Here is a 22833-nt window from a genome sequence, read left to right as displayed (position 1 = left end):
CGCAGCCTCTGATGCTCCTGGGAAGAGCGTCTCGGGCTCTAACTCAGGGCTTTGGCACCAAGAACTTAGTGAAGAAGGTGCGCAAGGCATTGTGGGCAGGCCCCACCCAGGAGACTTCCCAGAGCAGGCCGGGAAGTGGAGCGGCCCCAGACACCGCCCCCTGCTGGGGGTTCTAGAGGAAACCCTGGGAGAAGGAGCCAGCCAGCACCTGGCTCAGCATCTGTCCGAGTTGCAAGTGAGAGTTGAGGGGGGCATTGGCGTGGTCCATCGTGAATTGCCAGAGAAAAGCTGGCCCCTGGCCATCACCCTGAGCTCTTGGCACTGACCTGAAAGCATCTTTGTGCTGAGAATGAGGCCCAGTCAGTTCCTGGAAAGACCCTGAAAGCCCCAGTGGTGTTGCAGCGTGACTTCCACACTGGGGGCCCTGGGTCAGGGTGGGACCAGCTTCAACAGAGGCTTTTGTCACTGTGGCTGGGAAAACACGCCACGTGGGATGATGGAAGGAGCCTGGTCGTGGAGCTGTGCTGGCAATTTGAGTCTGTCCTTCTGACCTTGGGCTGGTTATGTCCTGTGGGTTCAGTTTTTTCCTCTGAGAAATGGGCACAGGGGACCTCCCAGAGCTGGCCAGGAGCTCAGACAGCCTGTGAGCGGCCAGGGGGGCGGGGGTAGGGGGAGCTGAGCACAGGGCTGGGGCATGATCGCTCGCTGTGTTTGTTAATGCCTGGAGCCCAGATGTTCTGGGGAGCCAGGGGGACCGAGCAGACAGCTCACAGGTCAGCGAGCGTCTGTGTGATCACCACAGGCACCAAGAGGAGAGCAGGCGGCCAGATACCCAGGAAGCGAAATGGGCCTTTTATTCATAATTTTATCCTTTCAACAAATATTTCTTGAGCATTGCTGGGATACAGCAATGAACCAAACCAATGTGGACCCTGCCTCCAAGGAGGCCAGGGGAACACAGACTTTAGTCAGTAACCCGGAGTTCCCACTGTGGTGCAACAGGATCTGTGGCATCCCTGCAGTACCCAGGATGCAGGTTTGAGCCCCAGCCCAGCCTGGTAGGTTAAAGGATCCTGTGAGGCCCCAGCCTCAGTGTAGCTTGCAGGTGCAGCCTGGATTTGATCTCAGGCCTCAGAATTCCATAAACCACCCTGGGGCAGCCAAAAAAAAAAAAAAAAAGAAGAAGAAAATCAGTAACCCAAAGGAAAGGTATTGGGTTACTGAGAATGTGTCATACAGCTTTTTTGGTCTAGAGACAGGGAAGGGCCCCCTGAGGAAGTGACTTATAATCTGAGATTAGAGTGATCAGTAGGATCGAACCAGATGTGCTGAAGAAAGATGGGTCTTCTAGCAGACAGGATATCCTGTGCAAAGGCCCTGTGGCAGGAGCGTGGCAGGGCCTTTAAGGGGCCAAGAGATGGCATTTAGGGAGCACGGGTTTTCCTCTGTGATGGGGCTGAGGAGGTTGATGGTATCTGATCCCTGGCATCTGGATGCAGGGGGAAGCTCGAGGGACTGGGAGGAGCTACCCATCTGCCCTGGTACCCATCAGCTGGAGGAGGAAAGGAATGAGTATTTGCCGAGCACCAGCTGTGCATGTTGAGCGTAGCCTGCACCATTTATCCTTAGGACTCTGGAAGGCAACTGTCAGTCTCCCTTTTCCCCAACAGACGAAAGCACTGAAGCTCAGAGAGGCTGAGTGACCTGCCCTAGGTCACACAGCTAGGAAGTGACAGGACCAGGTTAGAACCCAGAACTCCAAACCTTTTCTTTCCCCCACATCCCTTCTCACCCAGAAGATGAAGTCACAATTCCTGCAATAAACTCACTTTGCCTGAACTCCTCAAAACCCTAGAGCCTCAGGTCCAGGGTGGGGGATAGTGAAGGACTCTCAGGTATTTAATTACCTGTTCCCTCCCCCGCCCACCCACCATGTGCTGTGGGCCCTCTGGTCCACCCCCCAAGGGATGGGGAGCTTATCACTTCCGGAGGCAGCCCCTTCTCTCTTTGGATAGTTCTAATCAGGCAGAACACACGTAGTACTTTCTCTGGGGAAACAGAGGCACAGAGAAACTCCCAGATGTGGGAAGAGCTGAGGTGTAAAGTTCTTTGTTGGCTTCTTAGAAGGGAGTTCATGCCTATTTGTGTGTGCGGGTGTGTTTGTGTGTGTGCTTATGTGGGTGTTTTCTAATCATTTGAGAATTGTAGTAAAATGTACCTTCTATTTTAAAGAGCATTTTAGGAGTTCCTGTCGTGGCTCAGGGATCAAAAAACCAACTAGGATCCATGAAGATGTTGATTCGAACCCTGGCCTCACTCAGTGGGTTAAAGATCTGGTGTTGCCGTGGGCTGCAGCGTGGGTCGCAGATGCAGTTTAGATCTTGCATTGCTGTGGCTGCGGTGTAGGATGGCAGCTGCAGCTCCGATTTGACCCCTAGCAAGAGAACTTCCATATACAGCAGGTGCAGCCCAGAAACAGAAAAAAAATTATTTTTTAAACAGCATTCTAGAATTCAGGGCTCAAATGAGGATGTGAGCTCTAAGCGAACAGACCCTGGGCAGGCAGCGGGTGTCCTTGAAAAAGACCACCCGTCAACACTTTGGACCGTCAGAGACATTGTCCCCAGAGGATCGTGGTTGAGGCCCAACTCCTAACTTAAATAAGCAAAGTGTTGGCTCTGAGGATGGAGAAGCAAACAGAAGTAGGACCCTTAGAACCAGATCTCACGGGGGAGCCCATTAAAGACAGGTTTTCAGCTGGGCATGAACCTAGGCCAGGATGAGCCTACAAGGTGTCTCACTGTCTGCCCTCTCTGGATGGGTCAGAGATGTGGAATAGAGTGAAGTCAAATGAATGGTCAAAGAGTCAAGTTAGAGCCCCACAGACCGAGGCAGCCGAGTGGGTGGGCAGGAGCACGCACCAGCCAGCTCTGACTCAGCCCGGCAGCTGCATGAAGATCTGCCTCTTCTGTGCTCTCGTGCTCTTTCAGCTGTTTAAATGGCTTTATCATGCTCCGATCCTAAAGCCACTGCTGAAACAAATGCAGGCAGGAGTGATTCTCCACTGTGTAGGTTAAAGAAGTCTGTTTTTACACAGTCCACATCTAAGGACTTTGATGAGTGTGAACATTCGAAGCTAGAGGCATAGGGTCAAGTGTTATCCACCTAGAGGAGAGGGCAGGAGAGTGGGTGAGATGATTCAGGAAGGAGAGGCAGAGAGACTGAAGTGATCAGATCAGAACTTTCCAGGAACACCTGCACACTTCCTATCACTATCATCCCCACCATCACTGCCACCATCATCCCTGCCATCATTATCCTCACCATCATCACTAGCATCATCATCCTCACCATCATCATCATCATCCCCATCATCATCACTGCCATCATCATCATCCTCACCATCATCATCATCACTAGCATCATCATCCTCACCATCATCATCATCACTGCCATCCTCCTCCTCATCATCATATCCTCAACATCATCCTCACCATCATCATTATCCTCACCATCATCATCATCCTCACCATCATCATCATCCCCATCATTATCCTCACCATCATCATCATCCTCACTATCCTCACCATCATCACTATCATCATCATCCTCACCATCATCATCATCCTCACCATCATCATCATCCTCACCATCGTCATCATCACTAGCATCGTCATCCTCACCATCATCATCACTATCATCATCATCCTCACCATCATCATCATCCTCACCATCATCATCATCCTCACCATCATCATCATCCTCACCATCATCATCATCCTCACCATCATCATCATCACTAGCATCATCATCCTCACCATCATCATCACTGCCATCCTCCTCCTCCTCATCATATCCTCAACATCATCCTCACCATCATCATTATCCTCACCATCACCATCATCACTAGCATCATCATCCTCACCATCATCATCATCTTCACCATCATCATCCTCACCATCATCATCCTCACCATCATCATCATCCTCACCATCATCATCACTGCCATCCTCCTCCTCCTCATCATATCCTCAACATCATCATTCTCATCATCATCATCCTCACCATCATTGGTATCGTCGTTGTTGTCATCATCATCATCACTTGACTCAGTGCCCTGGAAGGTGAACTTTTGGTTCCTCCGGGAGCTGGTAGATATATTCTATAATAATAGTACTACTAATAAGAGCACATATACTTTTTAATCTGTGAATAAATGTACTTTGCTTAGAGTCCACACCACAACCTGGCAGATGAGGGTGGATGTTTTATCCCCATTTAGCAGAGAAGGGAACTGAGGCTCAGAGAGGTTTCTGACTTGCCCAAAGTCATACAGCTAGTGTGTGAAAGAATTTGCATTGGTGCCTAGTGGACCAAGTTCCTGAGAGCTAGGTCCCTGTCCTGAACCATGCTGCATCTTCACTGCGGAGCCTCTACCTTACTAAGTGGCTAGATCTTGGACCTCATGAAGCTGCAACCCAGCCAGTCCCTCTAGAATTTAGGAAATGTCCTTTAGCCTCTTTTGTGGACATTGCAGCAAAGAAGCTCATGAGGAAATTGGACTTGTGAGGCTGACCTTCAGGTGATATTGGGGGTGTTGATGATGAAGATGGTCATGAGGAACAAGGAGGAGGAGGACAAGGAAGAGGAGGTGGAGATTAAGAAAGTGATGGTGAAGAACATGATGATGAACATGGACATGATGATGCTAGTGATGCTAGTGATCATGGTGGTGATGCTGCTGCTCGCAGTGGTGATGATGCTGATGCTGATCATGGTGATGAAGGTCATGTGATGATAATGACGCTGCTGCTCATGGTGGTGCTGATGCTGATGCTGACCATGGTGATGAAGGTCATGTGATGATAATGACGCTGCTGCTCATGGTGGTGCTGATGCTGATCATGGTGATGAAGGTCATGTGATGATAATGACGCTGCTGCTCATGGTGGTGCTGATGCTGATCATGGTGATGAAGGTCATGTGATGATAATGATGCTGCTGTTCATGGTGGTGCTGATGCTGATCATGGTGATGAAGGTCATGTGATGATAATGACGCTGCTGCTCATGGTGGTGCTGATGCTGATCATGGTGATGAAGGTCATGTGATGATAATGATGCTGCTGCTCACGGTGGTGCTGATGCTGATCATGGTGATGAAGGTCATGTGATGATAATGATGCTGCTGCTCACGGTGGTGCTGATGCTGATGCTGATCATGGTGATGATGGTGATGATGACCATGATTTAGACGGTGACAATAATTTTTGTTTTCTTTTGTTATTATTTTTTCAAACCCTTTTGTGGAGGGCTGACTTTCAATAGATCGCAGCAAGGGAGCTGCCCTCCTGCTTATAAACCTTGATCCAGAAGTAGGTCATCTTTGGAGCTCCCATGCTGGCTCACCAGTACCAACTAGTATCCATGAGAATGTGGGTTCAGTTCCTGACCTCGCTCAGTGGGTAAAGGATCTGACATTGCCGTGAGCTGTGGTGTAGGTTGCAGATGTGGCTCGGATCTGCATTGATGTGGCTGATGGAGCTGTAGCTCTGATTTGACCCCTAGCCTGGGAACTTCCATATGCCACAGGTTCCACCCTAAAAAGGAAAAAAAAAAAAAAAAAAAAAAAAAAGCAGGTCATCTTCAAATGGTTTAGCACCAGGTTCCCCAAGCACAAGAATGTGTCTTATGTAAGGGGTGAGGGGGCACCCCCCTTTCCACCAGCACCCCTGTTTCATGGAAAGAGGGGGGTGCTTTGCACTGGGGCATGTGGTGGGGCCGATGAGGGGACTGGCTATCGGAGGCCAACCATGGCCCCACAGTGCTGCTGTATGGTTCTGCCCAGGCAGGATTCTGACTTTGAGACCTTCAGTCATAATCCTATAGAGAGTGGCTTCACCCCATTGGCTCCTCGACCAAACACAGGCACCACGGATGATGACAGCATTAATGATGCATATCAATAATAATGACAGCAGCTTTTGGTATCAATTATGTGCCAGGCTCTGTCTCACTGAATCCTCATGACAACGTTGCAGGCAGGGACCATTATTCCCCCTGTTTATAAAAGAGACACCTAACGTTTAGAGAGGTTGAGTGACGTTCTTAAGACTCACACCCAGGGCGTTCCCGTTGTGGCGCAGTGGGTAACAAATCCGACTAGGAACCATGAGGTTGCGGGTTCAATCCCTGGCCTTGCTCAGTGGGTGAAGGATCCATCGTTGCCGTGAGCTGTGGTGTAGGTCGCAGACGCAGCTCAGATCCCACGATGCTGTGGCTCTGGCGGAGGCCGGTGGCTGCAGCTCCAATTAGACCCCTAGCCTGGGAACCTCCATGTGCCGTGGGAAGCGGCCTCAGAAAAGACAAAAAAAAAAAAAAAAAAAAAAAGATTCACACCCAGGACTCTTATACCCAGGAAGAGATTTATGGGATAACAAAGCCTGTAACTTGTTCCCCTTCCTTTCACACCCTGAGGGGTTTGAGAAAACTAGAGATCCTTGTTTCTGGCAGAATTGACGTCAGTCCCACTTCACAGATGGGAAAGCTGAGGCTTGCGTGGAGAGCCGGCCAGAGTCACTCTGCCCCTCGCACGCCGAGCCCCTGAGCCCACTCACGTCTCCTCTCTGGTTCTGCAGACTCCACGGGGGCGAGGGCTGGGCGCCTTCTGCCGGAAGGTGTGCTGCGTGGCGCTCCCCCTGCAGCTGCTGCTGCTGCTGCTGCTCCTGCTGCTCTTCCTGCTCCCCGTCGGGGAGGAGCACCGCAGCTGCTCGCTGGCCAACAACTTCGCCCGCTCCTTCAGGTTCATGCTCCGCTACAACGGCCCCCCACCCACTTAGCCCCCCCGGACCACGCGGGCCACATTCTTCTCCAAACTTCCATCAGCCCCGGGGCTCCTCCAGAGGGTGCGGGGGAAACTGGAAACAGGGCAAGCGGAGCCCGCGGAGCTGCATCCATGTAAATACTGTATCTGTGGTCTTCAAAAGAATGTTACTTTTATACAATACCCTCTTAGTCTGTTTATACCAAATGTGTACCCTGTGTGATGAGGGGGTAAGGCACAGCATTTTTATACGCTCTGTGTGCACATGCTCAGTCTGTATAATTTCATATATGACCTCTATTTGTCATTGGGAAGATTCCCAGCAGCGTACTTGTCCAGTGGGATCTTGTAGCCTTTTGGCTTTGGTCTGCAGTCAGCCCTGGAAAGCAGGAGCAACAACATGTCGCTTTTCCAGCCACTTCCTCCCATCCAAGAGGCAAGCTCCCCACCCAGATGTTCTGGAAGAGGCCGCCGAGGTGTCAGCATGCAAGAACAACACTGGCCCTCACTCAGAGCCCAGTAACTCTTGCTTTACGCACAGTGAGAACAGCCATGCTCGTCTCGTCTTTAAATTGACAATGAATTAGATGCCGTGGATTAGAGCGGAGAGGGTGCGGATCCCGGGCAAGCTGAGTGACAGCAGTGAAAAATGGCATGTGATAGAGCGAGGTTAGGGAGGAAAAGAACCCCAGAGAGAAGACCCGGCACTAAGCAAGCACCGCAGAACATGGGGACATCAAGTGCAAGGGGCCCGGACAGCGCGGACCAGCGATGAACGTCCAAGGTCGGGATGCCGAGTCTTCAGGAAGTGGTTAGCTTGAGCTCCGTGTGTTGTTTGCCCTGTTCAGGGAGAATGTGACAGAGAGACATCATATGGTTAAGATTTTGATCCCCAAGGGTAAGCAGTCCGTGCACCACCCACCTGACATGCCCGCCAAGATGTGTCACCTCCGTCGCTCTTTGGCTGAGTTTTTTTCATCATCTAAGACTCAGGTTGAAGGGACAGAGGGGAGCATCTGCCGCATCAGGGACCAGGGCTCGAGGGTCCAAGGCAGAGAGGAGAGGTCCGCCCTGGAGCTGAGCCTGTCTGTCCCTCCTCCTCCAGAAGGGACTTTGGAGAGAGGTGGGTCCTCTGGGCCAAGAATGTCTCACCTGTGCACCCACAAGGGACCCAGGTCCCTGTTGAGCGGGGCGTGGCAGTCAGGCCCACAGACCGCTTGCGCTTTGAGGCTGGAACTGCCTTCCTCCCCCCAGGGAATTAGCAACAGTTCCTAAGTGCTTCATAACTGGATCTTATTTTCCCCAAATCGACACTAGTTTTCCTTTTTAAAAAATGCTGGAGCTCTCCTTGTGGCTCTCAGTCGGTTAAGAACCTGACTAGTATCCCTGAGGATGCGGGTTCGATCCCTGGCCTCACTCAGTGGATTAAGGAACGGGTGTAGCGCTGCCGGGTGGGAGTGTCTACGTATATTTTTTAAACGTTGACAATGATGCCATAGAGCTTGTTGGCATAACTTTTTTTTTTTAAAAAAAGAATTGATATTTTCATACTTTCATGCAAATACTGTTGCGACATAACAACCACTGACGGTGCTTTTCAACTGTAATCTCTTTTGCTTAACGTGGGTGCAGGCAGGTATGATTTTTATGATTTTCTAGCTTCCCGAGCGCCAACTGGAAGAGCTTTAAAGTGCCTTTTGAGAAAGGGGTCACAGAGGGACCTTGCTATGTATATTTTTCCTCTGTGGCCCCAGAGCAGGGAAGGTGGTGAGACGTGTGACCATTACTGCCCAGTCCCAGTCTATGTCTATGCATGCGTGTGTGTGTGTGTGTGTGTGTGTGTGTGTGTCGGAGACAGAGGAAGGGAAAAGAGAGAGGAGGGGAGAGAGTAAGAGAGTTGGGGCAGAAGAGAGAGAGAGAAAAAGAGGAAGGGAGAGAGAGATAGAGAGAGAGTTAGAGGGGATGGGAAGAGGGCAGAGAGGAGAGAGAAACGCCCTGGGCCTGATGGAAAAGCTGCTGGTCCCCCTCCTTCGCTGTGTCTCTCGCCGAGTCCACTAAGGGAGCCCCGAGAGTGGCTGTGCCTGGGGCACTGTGGGGGTGCAGAGAGGTCCCTGTCTGCTCCAAATCCTGAGATGCCTGTGGCATCCTTTGAAGTCTGTTACCCGAGTGTCTCACTGGTGGCAGCCAGTGACCCCCAGCGAGCCTCCTGTGTCCCCAGGTCCCGATCATGCCCTAATTCCCACGCTCAAGGGGACTCAGCGAATGGAGCAGGGGCTCCCCCCAACTTCCCTCACCCCAGTAGGATTGTCACCCGGCTGGCTCAGCAGCAGAGGAGGCGGGTGAGGCCATGAACTGGAAGCGCAGGCCCAGCATTAAGTAGGCAGCATCCGCGCCCGTGACCGCCTCCGCGGCAGACCCGGAGGAGCGCGGCGAGCCCTTCCCCGCCCCCGCTCCAGCCCCAGTGGACCTCGCAGTCCTCGCTCAAAGTCGGTCCAGGCAGCTACTGCCAATCGATCACATTGGTCATGTGAGAAAAACCTCTTTGACATCCTTGTACCCAATCCCAGCCCCCTCAGAAAATTCTGGCCTCTTCCTTTAAAAAAAAAAACTCTAAAATTAGGGTTCCCCAATCATCTCCCTCAGTGTAGGACTGGGAGACACGAACTAACCCCCGAAGGCAGGAAATAGGCTGAATTACCACATAGGGCATTTAGGGAAAGCAAAATGGAGCAGCACATGCTACATGACCGGTGTTTTTTTTATCTTTTTTGTCTTTTTTGCCATTTCTTGGGTCGCTCCCGTGGCATATGGAGGTTCCCAGGCTAGGGGTTGAATCGGAGCTGTAGTCACCGGCCTACACCACAGCCACAGCAGCGCCAGATCCGAGCCACGTCTGTGACCTACACCAGAGCACACGGCAATGCTGGATCCTCAACCCACTGAGCGAGGCCAGGGATCGAACCCGCAACCTCGTGGTTTCTAGTCGGATTCGTTAACCACTGCGCCACGACGGGAACTCCCGATGACCGGTGTTTTTACAGACCATCTTGGTCCAACCTCGTACCCCTTTTACATGTGAGGAAATTGAGGTGCCGACAGCTGCTGTTCACTTGGTGAATTCAGGGAGTTCCTTCCAGAGGCGGGAGTAGATCTCTGCACCCAGTGGGTGACAGAGTGACACTGCTCAGGCTGACCAGGGTGGAGAGGGAGCTCTGCTGTGAAGAGATGGGGGACCTTGGGGGAGCCCCCTGCCCCCTCCCCGCCAGCCACTGGTAAAGGGGATATTAGCCCTAGCATCTTCAGGGCTGCCTGAAATATTAGATATTTGGAGAAGGTGATGGTGGACTTCCGTCTGGTGCAGAACCCCTAGATTCAGCCACAAGTGTCAGAAGCCACCCCCCCGCCCCGCAACCTTGACTTAAACAAATCAGGGCATTGCTCTTCCCTTATCCTGAGAGGTCAAGAGCCAAGCAGTTGTTAGCATCATTTTCTCAACTCTAGAATGTCAGGACCAAGGTTCTGCAGCTCTCTTTTCTTTTCCTTGTGGTTACCTCATGGCCCAAGATGCTTGCTCTACCTCCAGATTTTTCATCTGAGTTCCAGGTTGGAAGAAGGAGAATGGGCTGGGTGAACCGGCTCAACTTTTCAGCTTTCCCAGAAACTCTGCCCAGATACTTGTGTTGACCTCTCATTGGTCAGACCTGTGTCACATGGTTCCTCTCCATCTGCCAGGAGTCTGGAAACTTGTCCCCCCACAAAATGAGCATCTTTTAGCAAGAAGGAAGGATTGGGGTGGCACTTAGATGTCTCTGCTGCAGCCATCCTGATCCTCTGTGTCTTGATCTCATGTTCCGTCAGCTGAACTTGGAGGCATTTATCATTGAGGCGTGAGAAAGATCTTCCACCACTGCCTCCCCAGAGTCCCTCCCCCTCCCCAAGGTGCCACAGCCAGACAAGGCCCACCTTCTTACAAGACTTCAAATAAATCAGGTTCCTTTCTTGGTCAGACTATATGCGGGGGCAGCCCTCCCACCCCCATCTCCCCCCCTCCCATCCCATCCTGACCGTGTAGACCCAAGGATAAATTTTTTAACACTCTTGTGTTTGGATTCAGCCCAGGAAATGTATATTTGCTTTAATTTCTTCTGGAACATGAGTTACTCCTGGGTGCAAATCCTGGAAAGAGAGTCTCTCTGAGCTTTTCCAGGCTGGTCTCCCATTTTTCAGCAGACCGTGGAGGCCTCAAAAGCATTAGGCTAGCAGAGCCCATGGCGCCTCCAGCAGAAGATGAGATTCAAAGGACTTAAACCATCATTTCTCCCTTGGTTTCAATTGCAAGAGAAAGGCTTCTTGTCTGTCATATTAGAAAAGGGGGGAATTCATTTTTAAAAGGAAATTAAAAAGACAAAAGCTTACGGTTTAAAAACAGATCATAAGGCAGAGTACCCAGAGCCTTAAAGAACAGTCAGCCCATTCCGCATCCTCCAGTGGTTGTCATGGTAACGTCACAGCTGCTAACAGGTTGGTACCCAACCACCTTGGGCAGACAGGGGAGAGTAATCATACAGAGGGACCACGGCTTCTCCGAAGGGGCCTGGGCTTGCTTTCAGGAATCCTTACTTCTGAGCTCAGCAACCAGAGCAAGGTTGGCAGCCCTGTCCTGATGGAAATGGGAGGGAAGAAACACATTGAGAACGGACCAGGTGGCCCTGATTCCTTCCCAAAGCGCATGGCATCACAGCCTTGTTTTTAGACCCTGAAACCAGAGTACGGGGAAGGTTAGCAGCCTGCCCATAAGCAGCCAGCTAGTGGGCAAGCGGTCAGTTTGGGATGTGAACCCAGGGGTGATGGGCTCCAGACGTCTCCACGGAAATTCACCTCCAGCTTCTTTTCTTTCCCTGGCAGGCCCCAGGCTGCCGCTGCTTTGGCAGCTGGTTAGCTGGTTAGCTGGGTGGGGGGTCTGCGGGAATTCTTTCTGGTGCCCAGTCCCCCAGGGAGCTGGCACCACCAAGGCGACATGCTGGGGGACAGAGGCAGGTGCCTGCCTTCCCTGGAAAAAATAGAAACAGACCACCTTGTATATAGGCAGCGCCACCTCTTGTGCAGGACAGGGTCGGCTTTGTGACACTTCTGCCTCTGGAACAGTTCTGATGCCTTCACTGGAGGGAAAAAAAGAGGCATTGTCTCTCCAGAGGTAGTGGCCTTACATGTTCTAGAAGTTCTATGGGTGAGGAAAAAATGGACAGAGTAAGTTTTGTGTGAATGTGGTATATGTGCATGTGTGTGTGTGCACTCTTGTGCACGCGTGTGTGTGCTTGCCTGTGTGTGCCTACACTACATGCTTATCTCCACCTGCTAGCACAGCTGCGCAGCCCTTGTTCTCATCCCTGGGCTTGTGGACAACAGACACCACCAGCCTGGGGTCTCTGGGAACCTCAGGACATTTCCTGATTCCAGCTTTTATGCCTCTCATAGGAGCAACTGGTTTCCGCACCCCACCCCTCACCGCTGTTCCCCACACAAAGGGAAGGTCTGTTGACCCCTGAGATCTCTGCCAACTGGAAACTCCCTCAGGCTGGTTCAGAAACAAGTGCTCTCTTTCTCAGGCCAGCATCTCTCTTTCTCAGACCAGCATCTCTCTTTCTCAGGCCAGCATCTCTCTTTCTCAGGCCAGCATCTCTCTTTCTCAGGCCAGCATCTCTCTTTCTCAGGCCAGCGTATGACCTCGACCTGCTCGTGGAGGGCTGGTTTGCCCCTTTCTCTCCCTCTCTCTCTCTGTCTGTCTGTGTGTTTCAGAAATCAATGATGTTCAAATATGCTAAAGACCCAGGGTTTGATCATTTAACAGCTCGCAGTTAAATACACCTCGGGTCCTGTCCATTTCCCTGCTCTCGACCACTGTTTATTAAAACAGTCTTGATGGTTCCCTATCTCCTTATGGTCTAAATGTATGTGAGTGAGGAATTACAGCTCTACATTCTCCTTTGTGTCGAATTTTGTAGGACTTGGTTGAGGAAGTGTCAGCTTTTATTCGTTTCATTTCTCCATTTATATTTATTCCATGTTTTCCTCCAGAAAACGTTGAAGGCAAGATCTGAATGTGTACATGGGCAGCGCGAGGATTGTGAGGGTAGAAATAGCTTGTTTCTTGATGTGCGTAATATATTTTTAACCAATAAGTGGATTGGCTAATGTAAAAAATATATATGCCCAGTGCCCCAGAAGGGAGGGCAGGAGAGAGGGGGGAAGGAAGGGGAGGGGAACCAGTGACAGTTCAGTGAATTTGCTCAGCACCCAAGGTGCCCGAAGCAGGAAAAGTGGCAAGTTTAGGACACCAGCGCTGGAGAAATGACTACTCTTCTCCTCCATTTCAAGTCGAGGAGATAAGCCCTGTCATCCCGAAGCAGGTCAGCCTGATGGATTTGTTAGTTTCTCTCATCTCCTCTCCCCGGGGGGTGGGGGGGTGGGCTTGGGAACCAGAGGGCCCCTCGCCTCCCCAGGACCCCACGTGGAGGCAGCAGCCACCTTCCTGCTTCACCTTCAGTCAGGTCCACAGAGCCCAAGTCACCCCATCTTTCCCTCAAAGCCCTGGCGACACTAAGGGCATCATGACCCACTGTTCCTGGGGCAACACACAGGTGGTCTGGTCTGGTTAACACACGGGTGAGCCTGGGGGCGGGGGGCATGGAGGAGGGTGTGGGTGTGGGTGGGTGTGAGTGCGTGTCGATGCCATGTCTGCGGGTTTGGTGTCAAAAGCGTACTAACCTCATTGTGTAAAATGTTCTTTATGTAAACAGTAGGCACAGGGACCATCCCACTCCCGCCATAGTGTCTGTGATTGTGAAACACGCGTGTGGCATAAATCAAGCTTTCTGGGAAGGCAAGCGGAGTGGGAGCCAAATGGCTGTCTTGGACCACGTGTGTGTTATCTGGGTTCATATCAAGTCCAAAACCGGCCGCGCGCATCCTTCCCGCCGTCTCTGCTCGGGAGGGAGGAGCTCCAGCCTGTCCACTACCCTCTCGACGCTGCCTTTTAAAGTCACGGGACGTTTCCTTCCCCTTCTTCTTGTTCACGTTGGAAGCAGCCGTGTTTTCAGAGATGGTTTGACATGTTTGCTCTTCGCTTTATGTTTTCCAAGATGTTATCTGCTTTATGTTTGGAAATAAAAAAATCTCTATTTTGGTCTATGAAACATTGTGTGGTTTGCACGTTCTTTTTCTGAAGTGCAGGGGTTTGTCTGAAGAGGTTGTAAGGAGAGAGAGCCAGCTGACCAAGGCTGACCAGTCGCTAAATTTGGACTCGTGGGCAGAACGAGGTTTATTTTTTGAGGGTTGACCTCAAGGCAATAGCAGCTCCCAGTCCGATGTGAGCATCGGATCAAAGCATCTTCGAAAATGTCGCCAGCATCTCCGCAGTCCTCCTGGGTGAGTCTCAGGGGTGGGGGCAGATACTCATGTGCCTGGTCTGGTTAATGCAGGATGAGCCAGGCAAGGACATGGTGGAGTGTGTGCATGTGTGTGCGTGCATGCGTGTGTGTGTGTGTGTGTGTGTGTGTGTGTGTGTGTGTGTGCGTGCGCGCGCAGATACTGTGGATAGATACTGTGTCTGTGCGGCAGGCCAAGCAAATTTTGGAAATTCCAAAAAAATGAATTCTGGGGAGAGAGATGGCCCCGAACAGATCCAGGCACCAGGGAGGTGACAGGAGACCCTTCTCACACTTTGCTCCCAAGCCCCTGGGTCAAAGTCCCACTGCACCTGTTTAACAAAGAGTCCTTCCGTTTGGGGCTCTGGTTTCCTCACCCACAGTGCCCTGAAAGCCACTAGGATCCATGACGACTCGGGTTCCATCCCTGGTGTCGCTCAGTGGGCTAAGGATCTGGTGTTGCCGTGAGCTGTGGCGTAGGTCACAGATGTGGCTCGGATCCCCCGTCGCTGTGGCTGCAGCTCTTTCCACCCCGAGCCTGGCAACTTCCATGTGCTGAAAGTGCGGCCCTAAAAAGCAAAAGTATATAAATTAAAAAAATAAAATAAAATAAAACAGAACGGAAAGGCTTTGGAGCTCCCCGGTAGCCTAGCAGTTAAAAAATCCACATTGTCACCGCTGTGGTGCAGGTTCAATCCCTGGACTGGGAACTTCTTCTTTTTCTTTTTTTTTTTTTTTTTTTTTTTTTTTTCATTTTAGAGCCAAACCCGAAACATGGAGGTTCCCAGGCCAGGAGTCGAATTGGAACTGCATGCAGCTGCTGGCTTACGCCACAGCCACAGCCACAGCCACAGCCACAGCAACGCAGGATCTTTAACCTGCTGAGCAAGGCCAGGAATGGAACTTGCAACCTCATGGTTCCTAGTCAGGCTCACTACCACTGAGCCATGATGAGAAGTCTCTGGACTGGGAACGCCTGCATGTCATGGATGCAGCCAAAAAAACTCCCAACAACAAGGGAAAAAACCAGAAAGACTTTGCCTCTTGCATAATTTATTCCCAAATTTTAAAAAATCTGCCATTTTAAAAAATAATGCATGTAATACTTCCTCTAATCTGTTATCTTAAGGAAACATCCTCACCATTCAGGAGGCGAGAGAAGCCTGGCTCGGGCGGGAAGTGACGTGTCTGTAACCCCTCATTCCTAAAGTGCTGCTGAAAGGACAAGGCTCTAGCCTCAGCCTTAACCCAAGCAGCATCCAGAACTGTGAGTGAGAACGACTTGGAACGTTCTAGATCTGCGGTCTGGTTCCATGGCACATCCCCTGGTGTGTGACACTGTGGAAATCTCTCTCTGAATTCTTGACTCAGTGGCGCAGCTCTGCAGACAAAGATCAAAAGATGGAAATGTCTCTTCTGATGGGAGGGGGTCTTTGGTGTCGACAGGTCAGCCTTGCTGAACAGCCGTTGTGACAAAGGACAGATGACTGTACTGTCACACACCAGCAAGAACAACGCTTGTTCACTATAAAGAGCATAAAACTGGTAGAGTCCACCAGGCTCTCTGGGGACCCCCTGAGTCTCCAGGTAAGACTCCAAGCCCTCGATGAAACATTTGGGATCGTGCGGCCAGGAGCACAGAGGCCCCTTCCTCCTAATTAGTTGTCCAAATAAAATAAAACATATCCTGTGAAAGAAGACAGAGCTTTGCCTGCTGGGTCCTCTGTCCCTTAGGTGAATATGGAACTGGTCCTAGCATCGCTGATTTTAAGAAGCCTCAATTCATATAACGGAATAGTGCGCCAGGCACCATTTATAGTTAGGAAGCATGGTGTGTGCATTTATTTCTATAACAGAGGCATTAAACCTTGGGTCAGAAACCTCAGCATTGCAACGCTATTTCAGTGGGAAAAGTAGGTTCAATTTCCCTCGTTTTAATTTTGCACCTTTTGGGGGAACCCAGCCCACTGTGAAAGTTACATTAAACACACACACACAGATTCTCAATCTTTATAGAGCTCTTTCTCCCACTCCTGGCTGGGTGATTAACTCATTTTTATGACTCTGTGCTCCCCCTGTCCCCTCCCCAACCTGCCGTGCTATGGAAGTAATTATCTTACCTCTGTTTTCATCTGTGGCTTCCCAGCCCAGCCGTGACATGTTTAATTGGAGAGATTCATCATTTTCCGTGGAACCCCCTTGGTGAGAACGTCATTCAGCTACTTGGCCTTGGCCTTTTCTGTCACTGTCTCTCACCAAGGCTGCTTCCAACCGCTCCTGCGGCGACCTCTCTGTCCCCTGCTTCCCCCAGTGATGCCTCAAAAGGAGACAAGTGTTGGGATTTGGGGGCCGCCGTTGCCCCTCTGGCGTGTGTCCTGGTCCCTGCTTCCCCCGCTCTTCCCTGTGAGTTTCTGCTGCCAGTTTCTAACAGGAGGGCTGCTCTGCCAACGGACCCCAAGGGAAATTGTTCCAAATTGTCCTCCGACACAGACTTCTCCCTTGGAGGCTCTGTGTTTCCCATCCTCAAGCATCTGCAAGTCATTGAGGCTCTTTTGCTTCGGAATGAGGTGATGGGATGACAGAAAGAAAAGCAAAATGGTTTGTAAAAAGGAAGCTAAGTGCAACGTGGTATCCTGGATTGCATCCTGGTGCAGGCAACGGACATCGGCCTGAAACTGGATGAGATGCAAATGACGTCTGGAGTCGCACTGATAAAACCGTGCCAGTGGTGATGCCTCGGTTTTGCAAATGTCCCATGGTGCTGGGAGACGCCAGCATTAGAAGAGATCAGGTGAAGGGTGTATGGGGAAGTTTGTGCAATATCTGCAACTTTTCTGTTTTATTTATTTATTTATTCAGTGTTTTTAGGGCCTCGAACCAGGGCATATAGAGGTTCCCAGGCTACGGGTCGAATCAGAGCTGCAGCTGCCGGCCTACACCACAGCCACAGCAATGCCAGATCTGAGCTGTGTCTGCAGCCGACACCACAGCTCAGGGCAACGCTGGATCCTTAACCCACTGAGCGGGGGTCAGGGATTGAACCCACAACCTCACGGATACTAGTCAGAGTTGTGTCTGCTGCGCCACACCGGAACTCCTTGCAACTTTTCTAAAAGTATTCCAAATTCAAATTTTATTTTTTATTTTTTAATTTTTTTGTTTTTGTCTTTTTGGGGCCATACCTGCGGCACAGGGAGGTTCCCAGGCTAGGGGTTGACTCAGAGCTGCAGCTGCTAGCCTACACCATAGCCACAGCAATGTGGGATTCAAGCTGCATCTGTGACCTACACCACAGCTCACAGCAATGCCAGATCCTTAACCCACTGAGCAAGGCCAGGGATCAAACGTGCATCCTCATGAATGCTGGTCAGATTCATTTCCTCTGCGCCACGACGGGAACTCCTATGACCACGGTTTTGCACCTTGTCACACCGCCCGCCAGTGCTTTGCTCCCTATTCTCATCTCTCTTCCACAAGATCTGACCCTGTTGTCTTTGCTCCAGTTTCTGGTTCCATAAATTCAGATTTGTCTGTCTGTTTTGAGGCTCATTTCCACCAAAACAGGGGCTAGCCTGGGACTCAAATTCAGCTGCGCCCGTTTTTGTCTAGCCCAAGGGGGGATGATGATTTTAAACTCTTTAAATGGTTCTATGTTTAAATGGTTATATATGTACCTACGTAACATCTTCAAGTTTGCCTCTTAGCCTATAAAGTTCTAAAATATTTTCTTTCCATTTGGCCTGGGAGGGAGGCATTTATTAACCCCACTCGTGGTGTTACCTGTGCAGCTTCGTACCCAGCCACTCCTTGTATCTGAGCTGTTCACACATACACATGCATCCCAGCCTGGTCCTTCTGTAAGAACAGCTCCCTGGCAGGCTGGCCCCGGACCTCCTCCCCCCCATCGACCCGGAGAGGACCAGGAAGAAAGCCCATTGGACTGGGCATCAGGAGAAATTGTTTCCCGCCCCAGTGATGGCCACTAACTCACTTTGTAACTCTTGGTGAATTACTTTCCCTCTCTGCCTCTCGGATCCCCTCACTGTCAAGTAAGGCGTTTGGTGGGGGTGGGAGACGGGCACAGGCACATGGAGGTCTTTGGACCGACTGGCCCACGGGGACCTGCTCTAGAGCACAGAGAACCCTCCCCCACGATTCCGTGATCATCTGTGTGGGAAAAGAATCTGCAAGAGAACGGATGTGTGTACACGGTGACTGACTCACCGTGTGCTGAAATCATCACGACCTCGTAAATCAACTACACTTCAGTACGTCTTTCAAAAAGGAAAAAAAACCCTGCCTGCTGTGCAGCACAGGGAACTGTATCTAGTCACCTGTGATGGAACATGGTGGAGGATAATGTGAGAAAAAGAAGCTGTATAGATATAGCTATGCATGACGGGGTCACTTTGCCGTACAGCAGACATTGACAGAATATGGCAGATAAACGCTAATAAACATATAAACCTTTATAAAAGATGAAAAATCACTGGGAAAAACAAAGCAAGGCGTGTGGGTGTGGATTGCTCTGGAGATGGGCCACAGCAGCATCCACCCTCCTCAGACCCTCGTTGGCATCATCACAAGGGACACGTGGCGAGAACCGGGTGAAGTCCAGGATGCTATGACCGTCACGCCGTGGGACCGGCTCACGTGGAGAGGCCTGTGCTCCAGGCAGGGCCGCAGACCCTCGGGAGGGAGCCCATGATTCATCCTTCACGCCGGGGCCGTGGACGCCGAGCCAGGCAGGCACGCGTGCACACCCACAGACACACACGCTACACACCCTTGATCTATGCACACACTCGCACGTGCATGCCACACACACCTGCAGGCAGTGCGTGCACATACCACGTACCCACCAAACACACACCTAGAGGCACACATACACACACACACACAATGCACGCACACGCCACAAACAGATACATACACGTGCAGACCTGCAGCACACGCAGAGGTGTAGACCACACCACCGGTGCCCAGACCCTCATGGACACGAGTTAATGTGGCTTTGCTCTCCGTGACTGTGTTCCTGGTCGTTTAACCAGGAGCCCCACCGCACCTCTGGGCCACATCCTGGGGGAGCCCTTCTTGACTCTCAGCCCGATTAAGTCAGCTCTTCAAGAAACCAGAAAATTCAATCTGGGGCCACTTCTCTGCTCCGGATATTGCGCATAATTTGAGGATTACTCTGGGTAAGGAAAAGAGAATGGACTTTTTTCTCGCGCTTTTTTTTTTTAAAATGGGCTTGAAAAGAAAAACACTCTTGTGCGGGTTAATGAGCGCTTTGGCGGGCAAGGTCAGGAGCAGGGGGGCCCTGAGCCAGCGGAGCCAGCATCCGAACACCCGCAAGCCCGCCTGTTGGGGTCAGGGAGGGGGGCAGTCATGCAGAGGCTATAAAGAAGGAGATTGCATTTAATTAAGGAAACATCTTCTCACAACCATGCTTTTGCTGAAAGGCATGTCTGACCCTGACCAAAGGCCCGGGGGGCCGAACACAAAATACCTCCCACCAGCGACGGTTTAACGTGTGCGTCAAACCTGAATTTATCCAGGGGTTGGGGGAAGTTGGAAAGGGAGCCCTTTATTTGACGGGTCTCGCAGGCCAGGCTTGAGGAAACGAGAGCGGGATACTCGCAGTTTGCTTGGGTACCTTTGTCCACCTGATCTCATCTGCTTCTTACAGTAGACGTCAAAGGAGTTACTGCGTCGAACCCCCCAGGCTGTTTATTGGGTGCGGAAGAAAGAACGAGGCCTTCAGGTGAACAAGGCAGAATTGGTTTTTTTGTTTGTTTTTTTTTTTGTCTTTTTGCTATTTCTTGGGCTGCTCCTGCGGCATATGGAGATTCCCAGGCTAGGGGTCGAATCGGAGCTGTAGCCACCAGCCTACACCAGAGCCACAGCAACGCGGGATCCGAGCCGTGTCTGCAACCTACACCACAGCTCACGGCAACGCCGGATCGTTAACCCACTGAGCAAGGGCAGGGACCGAACCCGCAACCTCGTGGTTCCTAGTCGGATTCGAACAAGGCAGAATTGGAGAACAAAATCTCTTAACTCAGAGGTACCTCTTTCTGGGTTATTTGAACGACTGCCCAAAGCCCTGGGTTAAGAAGGACTCTGAGGGTTTAATTAAGCCAAGAACTCCAAGGGGGAGTAGGGGTGGGGGGTTGGAGGGGGCTTATGTTTGCACTCTGTTCCATGGCCTTCATTTCTTGTTTTCTTTTCTTTTTACGGCCGCATCTGTGGCATAGAGAAGTTCCCAGGCTAGGGGTCAAATCAGAGCTGCAGCTGCCAGCCTACGCCACAGCCACAGCTTGTGGCTACCCCGAATCCTTAACCCATGGAGCAAGGCCAGGGATCGAACCCACATCCTCCAGGACACTATGTCGGGGTCTTAACCCACTGAACCACAGCAGGAACTCCTGGCCTTAGTTTCTTTATCTGTGAAAGGAAAGAGATGGCCCTCAATCTGAGCTCATAAACTCACGTGCAAACAGAATCCAGATGGGAAGTCAGAGGCTCAATACAATGTAAAAAGTACGCTAAAGGAAGTTTTGGGGCATGCAGCTTCTCGGGTTGCTGCCAGGTGGATATGCAAGCTTTGGTTCCTGACTCTGACAGTTTAAGATTTCTGATTTTAATTAAGTTAAAGAAACAATTAAGTAGCAGCTAATTCGGATACTTAAAAAATACCTGGGCAAACTGTGTATGTGTGTAGGTTGATGGTTTGTTTGTTTTTTGGTTTGTTTTGGTTTTTTCTGCTGCACCTGAGGCCCGCGGAACTTCCTGAGCCAGGAACCCCCACCACACAGCAGTGACCCGAGCCTCAGCAGTGACATCAGATCCTTGATCCCTAGGCCACCAGGAAATCTGTGTGTGGCTGCATGTGGCCCCAGGCCTTTGCTTTGCATCCTTTGTTTGAAACAGCCCCAAAGATTCCTTTTAGTTCAAAACCTCTACAACAGGAGTTCCCATGTGGCACAGCAGAGACGAATCTGACTAGGAACCAGGAAGTTTCTGGTTTGATCCCTGGCCTCGCTCAGTGGGTTAAGGATCTGGCGTTGCCATGAGCTGTGGTGTAGGTCGCAGACACAGCTCGGATCCCACGTTGCTGTGGCTGTGGTGTAGGCCAGCAGCTGTGGCTCTGATTCAACCCCTAACCTGGGAACCTCCACATGCCCCCGGTGGGGCCCCCAAAGGCAAAAATAAAATAAATAAAACTTCTACAACAAATGCCAAGGATTAACCACTACCATGAGAAGCTAGAAGAAGGCAAGGAAGATTCTGCCCAGCACCTCAGAAGGAGCCTGGCCCTGCTCACACCTTAATTTTGAACTTTAAGTATCCAGAACTGGAAGAGAATAAATTTCTGCTGTTAAAAAAACACAAAAAACACTTCCAAAATTCTCTGAGGGATGCAGATCCACAGACCATGTGTGTGTGACACGTTTCTCAATGGATCCACCATTCTAAACCCGGCCATCTACCCACTAGGCTTGAGACCCATTTGAGCACCTACTGTGTGCCTATCAGCAGGCCTTTACATACATTATTTCACTCAAGTTTCTCTTCCAGCTGGCTTCTCTCTCATTTTTGTGACAGAAGACACAGGCTCAGAGAGGTTATCGACTTGCCCAAGGTTGCACAGCACAGAACGAAGTTAAAATCTACTCTGATTTTTCAAGTGATTTGAAAGCTTTGGGGTGTAGGGGTGGAAGCTCCCTGACATAATCACTCTCTGAAAAACACTCTCTGAACGCTGACAACTGCCTCAAGCCAGTGAGGACTTGAACCTGGCTTCCCATCCGGATCCACTGTGCGTTTCTAGTGCTCAGAGGATTGTAACTTGATCCTCTTCAGCGAATATCCCTGCAGGGATATCAGAGCAGGGTGGGGACCAGAGGCCCCTGGGCAAGCAGTCCCTTGGCTGCCTTCCAGCCCATAAATTGTCCTAAATGGCCGCCTAGTTTTGGCTGCTGGTGGAAGGTGGGAGAGACGCGGAGGCCCTGAAAGGCAGTATCTTTCCCATCTGGTCCGCATTACGATGCTGTTAAATATTTCATGCTCTCCATTGTACCGACAAATAAAAGCAGAACTAATCTTTTTGTTTAAGGTTCCTTGACTGACATAGCTGGTGATTAAACAGCATCTTATTTTCCCATAACAGGAGAGGGCTGGTTCTTGAGAGGGTTTGGAAGGAGAATAGGTGCTTACAAAGCTGAGTGGGAAGCCTACTGAGGCTGACACAGTAGAAATAAATGGCATCGCTAAGGATGGGGGTGGGGAGGAGAGGCTTTGCAACGGTTTCAGCCTTGGAGATGGACCTAGAGGAGATAAAAGACTTTCTAGATGCCATTTTCCCATTCAGCCAGCCATCCATCCATCCATCCATCCGTCCATCCACCTATTCATCCATCTCTCCATCCTTTATCCCCGTTGCTGGAAGGGGACCACAAGCCAAGGAATACACATGGCCTCTAGAAACTAGAAAAAACAAGGAATCAATTCTCTCCTACAGCCCCCAGGAGGAACACAGCCCTGCTGACATCTTGACTTTAGCCCTGTTTTCAGACTTTTTATT

The 22833-nt window shown here is 50.8% G+C and overlaps 1 protein-coding gene across 1 annotated transcript in view; it reads left to right on the top strand.

Annotated features, from left to right (window-relative positions):
• Positions 1 to 13203, top strand: part of SYNE3 (spectrin repeat containing nuclear envelope family member 3) — a 104068-nt gene extending 90865 nt beyond the window's left edge. Inside the window, 1 exon segment of the mRNA XM_003128709.4 lies at positions 6638 to 13203. Coding sequence (XP_003128757.3) covers positions 6638 to 6838 — 201 coding nt within the window. The 3' untranslated portion in view covers positions 6839 to 13203.

This window comes from Sus scrofa, chromosome 7, assembly GCF_000003025.6.
Source record: "Sus scrofa isolate TJ Tabasco breed Duroc chromosome 7, Sscrofa11.1, whole genome shotgun sequence".
Lineage (NCBI taxonomy): Eukaryota > Metazoa > Chordata > Mammalia > Artiodactyla > Suidae > Sus > Sus scrofa.
This window is presented reverse-complemented; position numbering and strand designations above follow the sequence as displayed.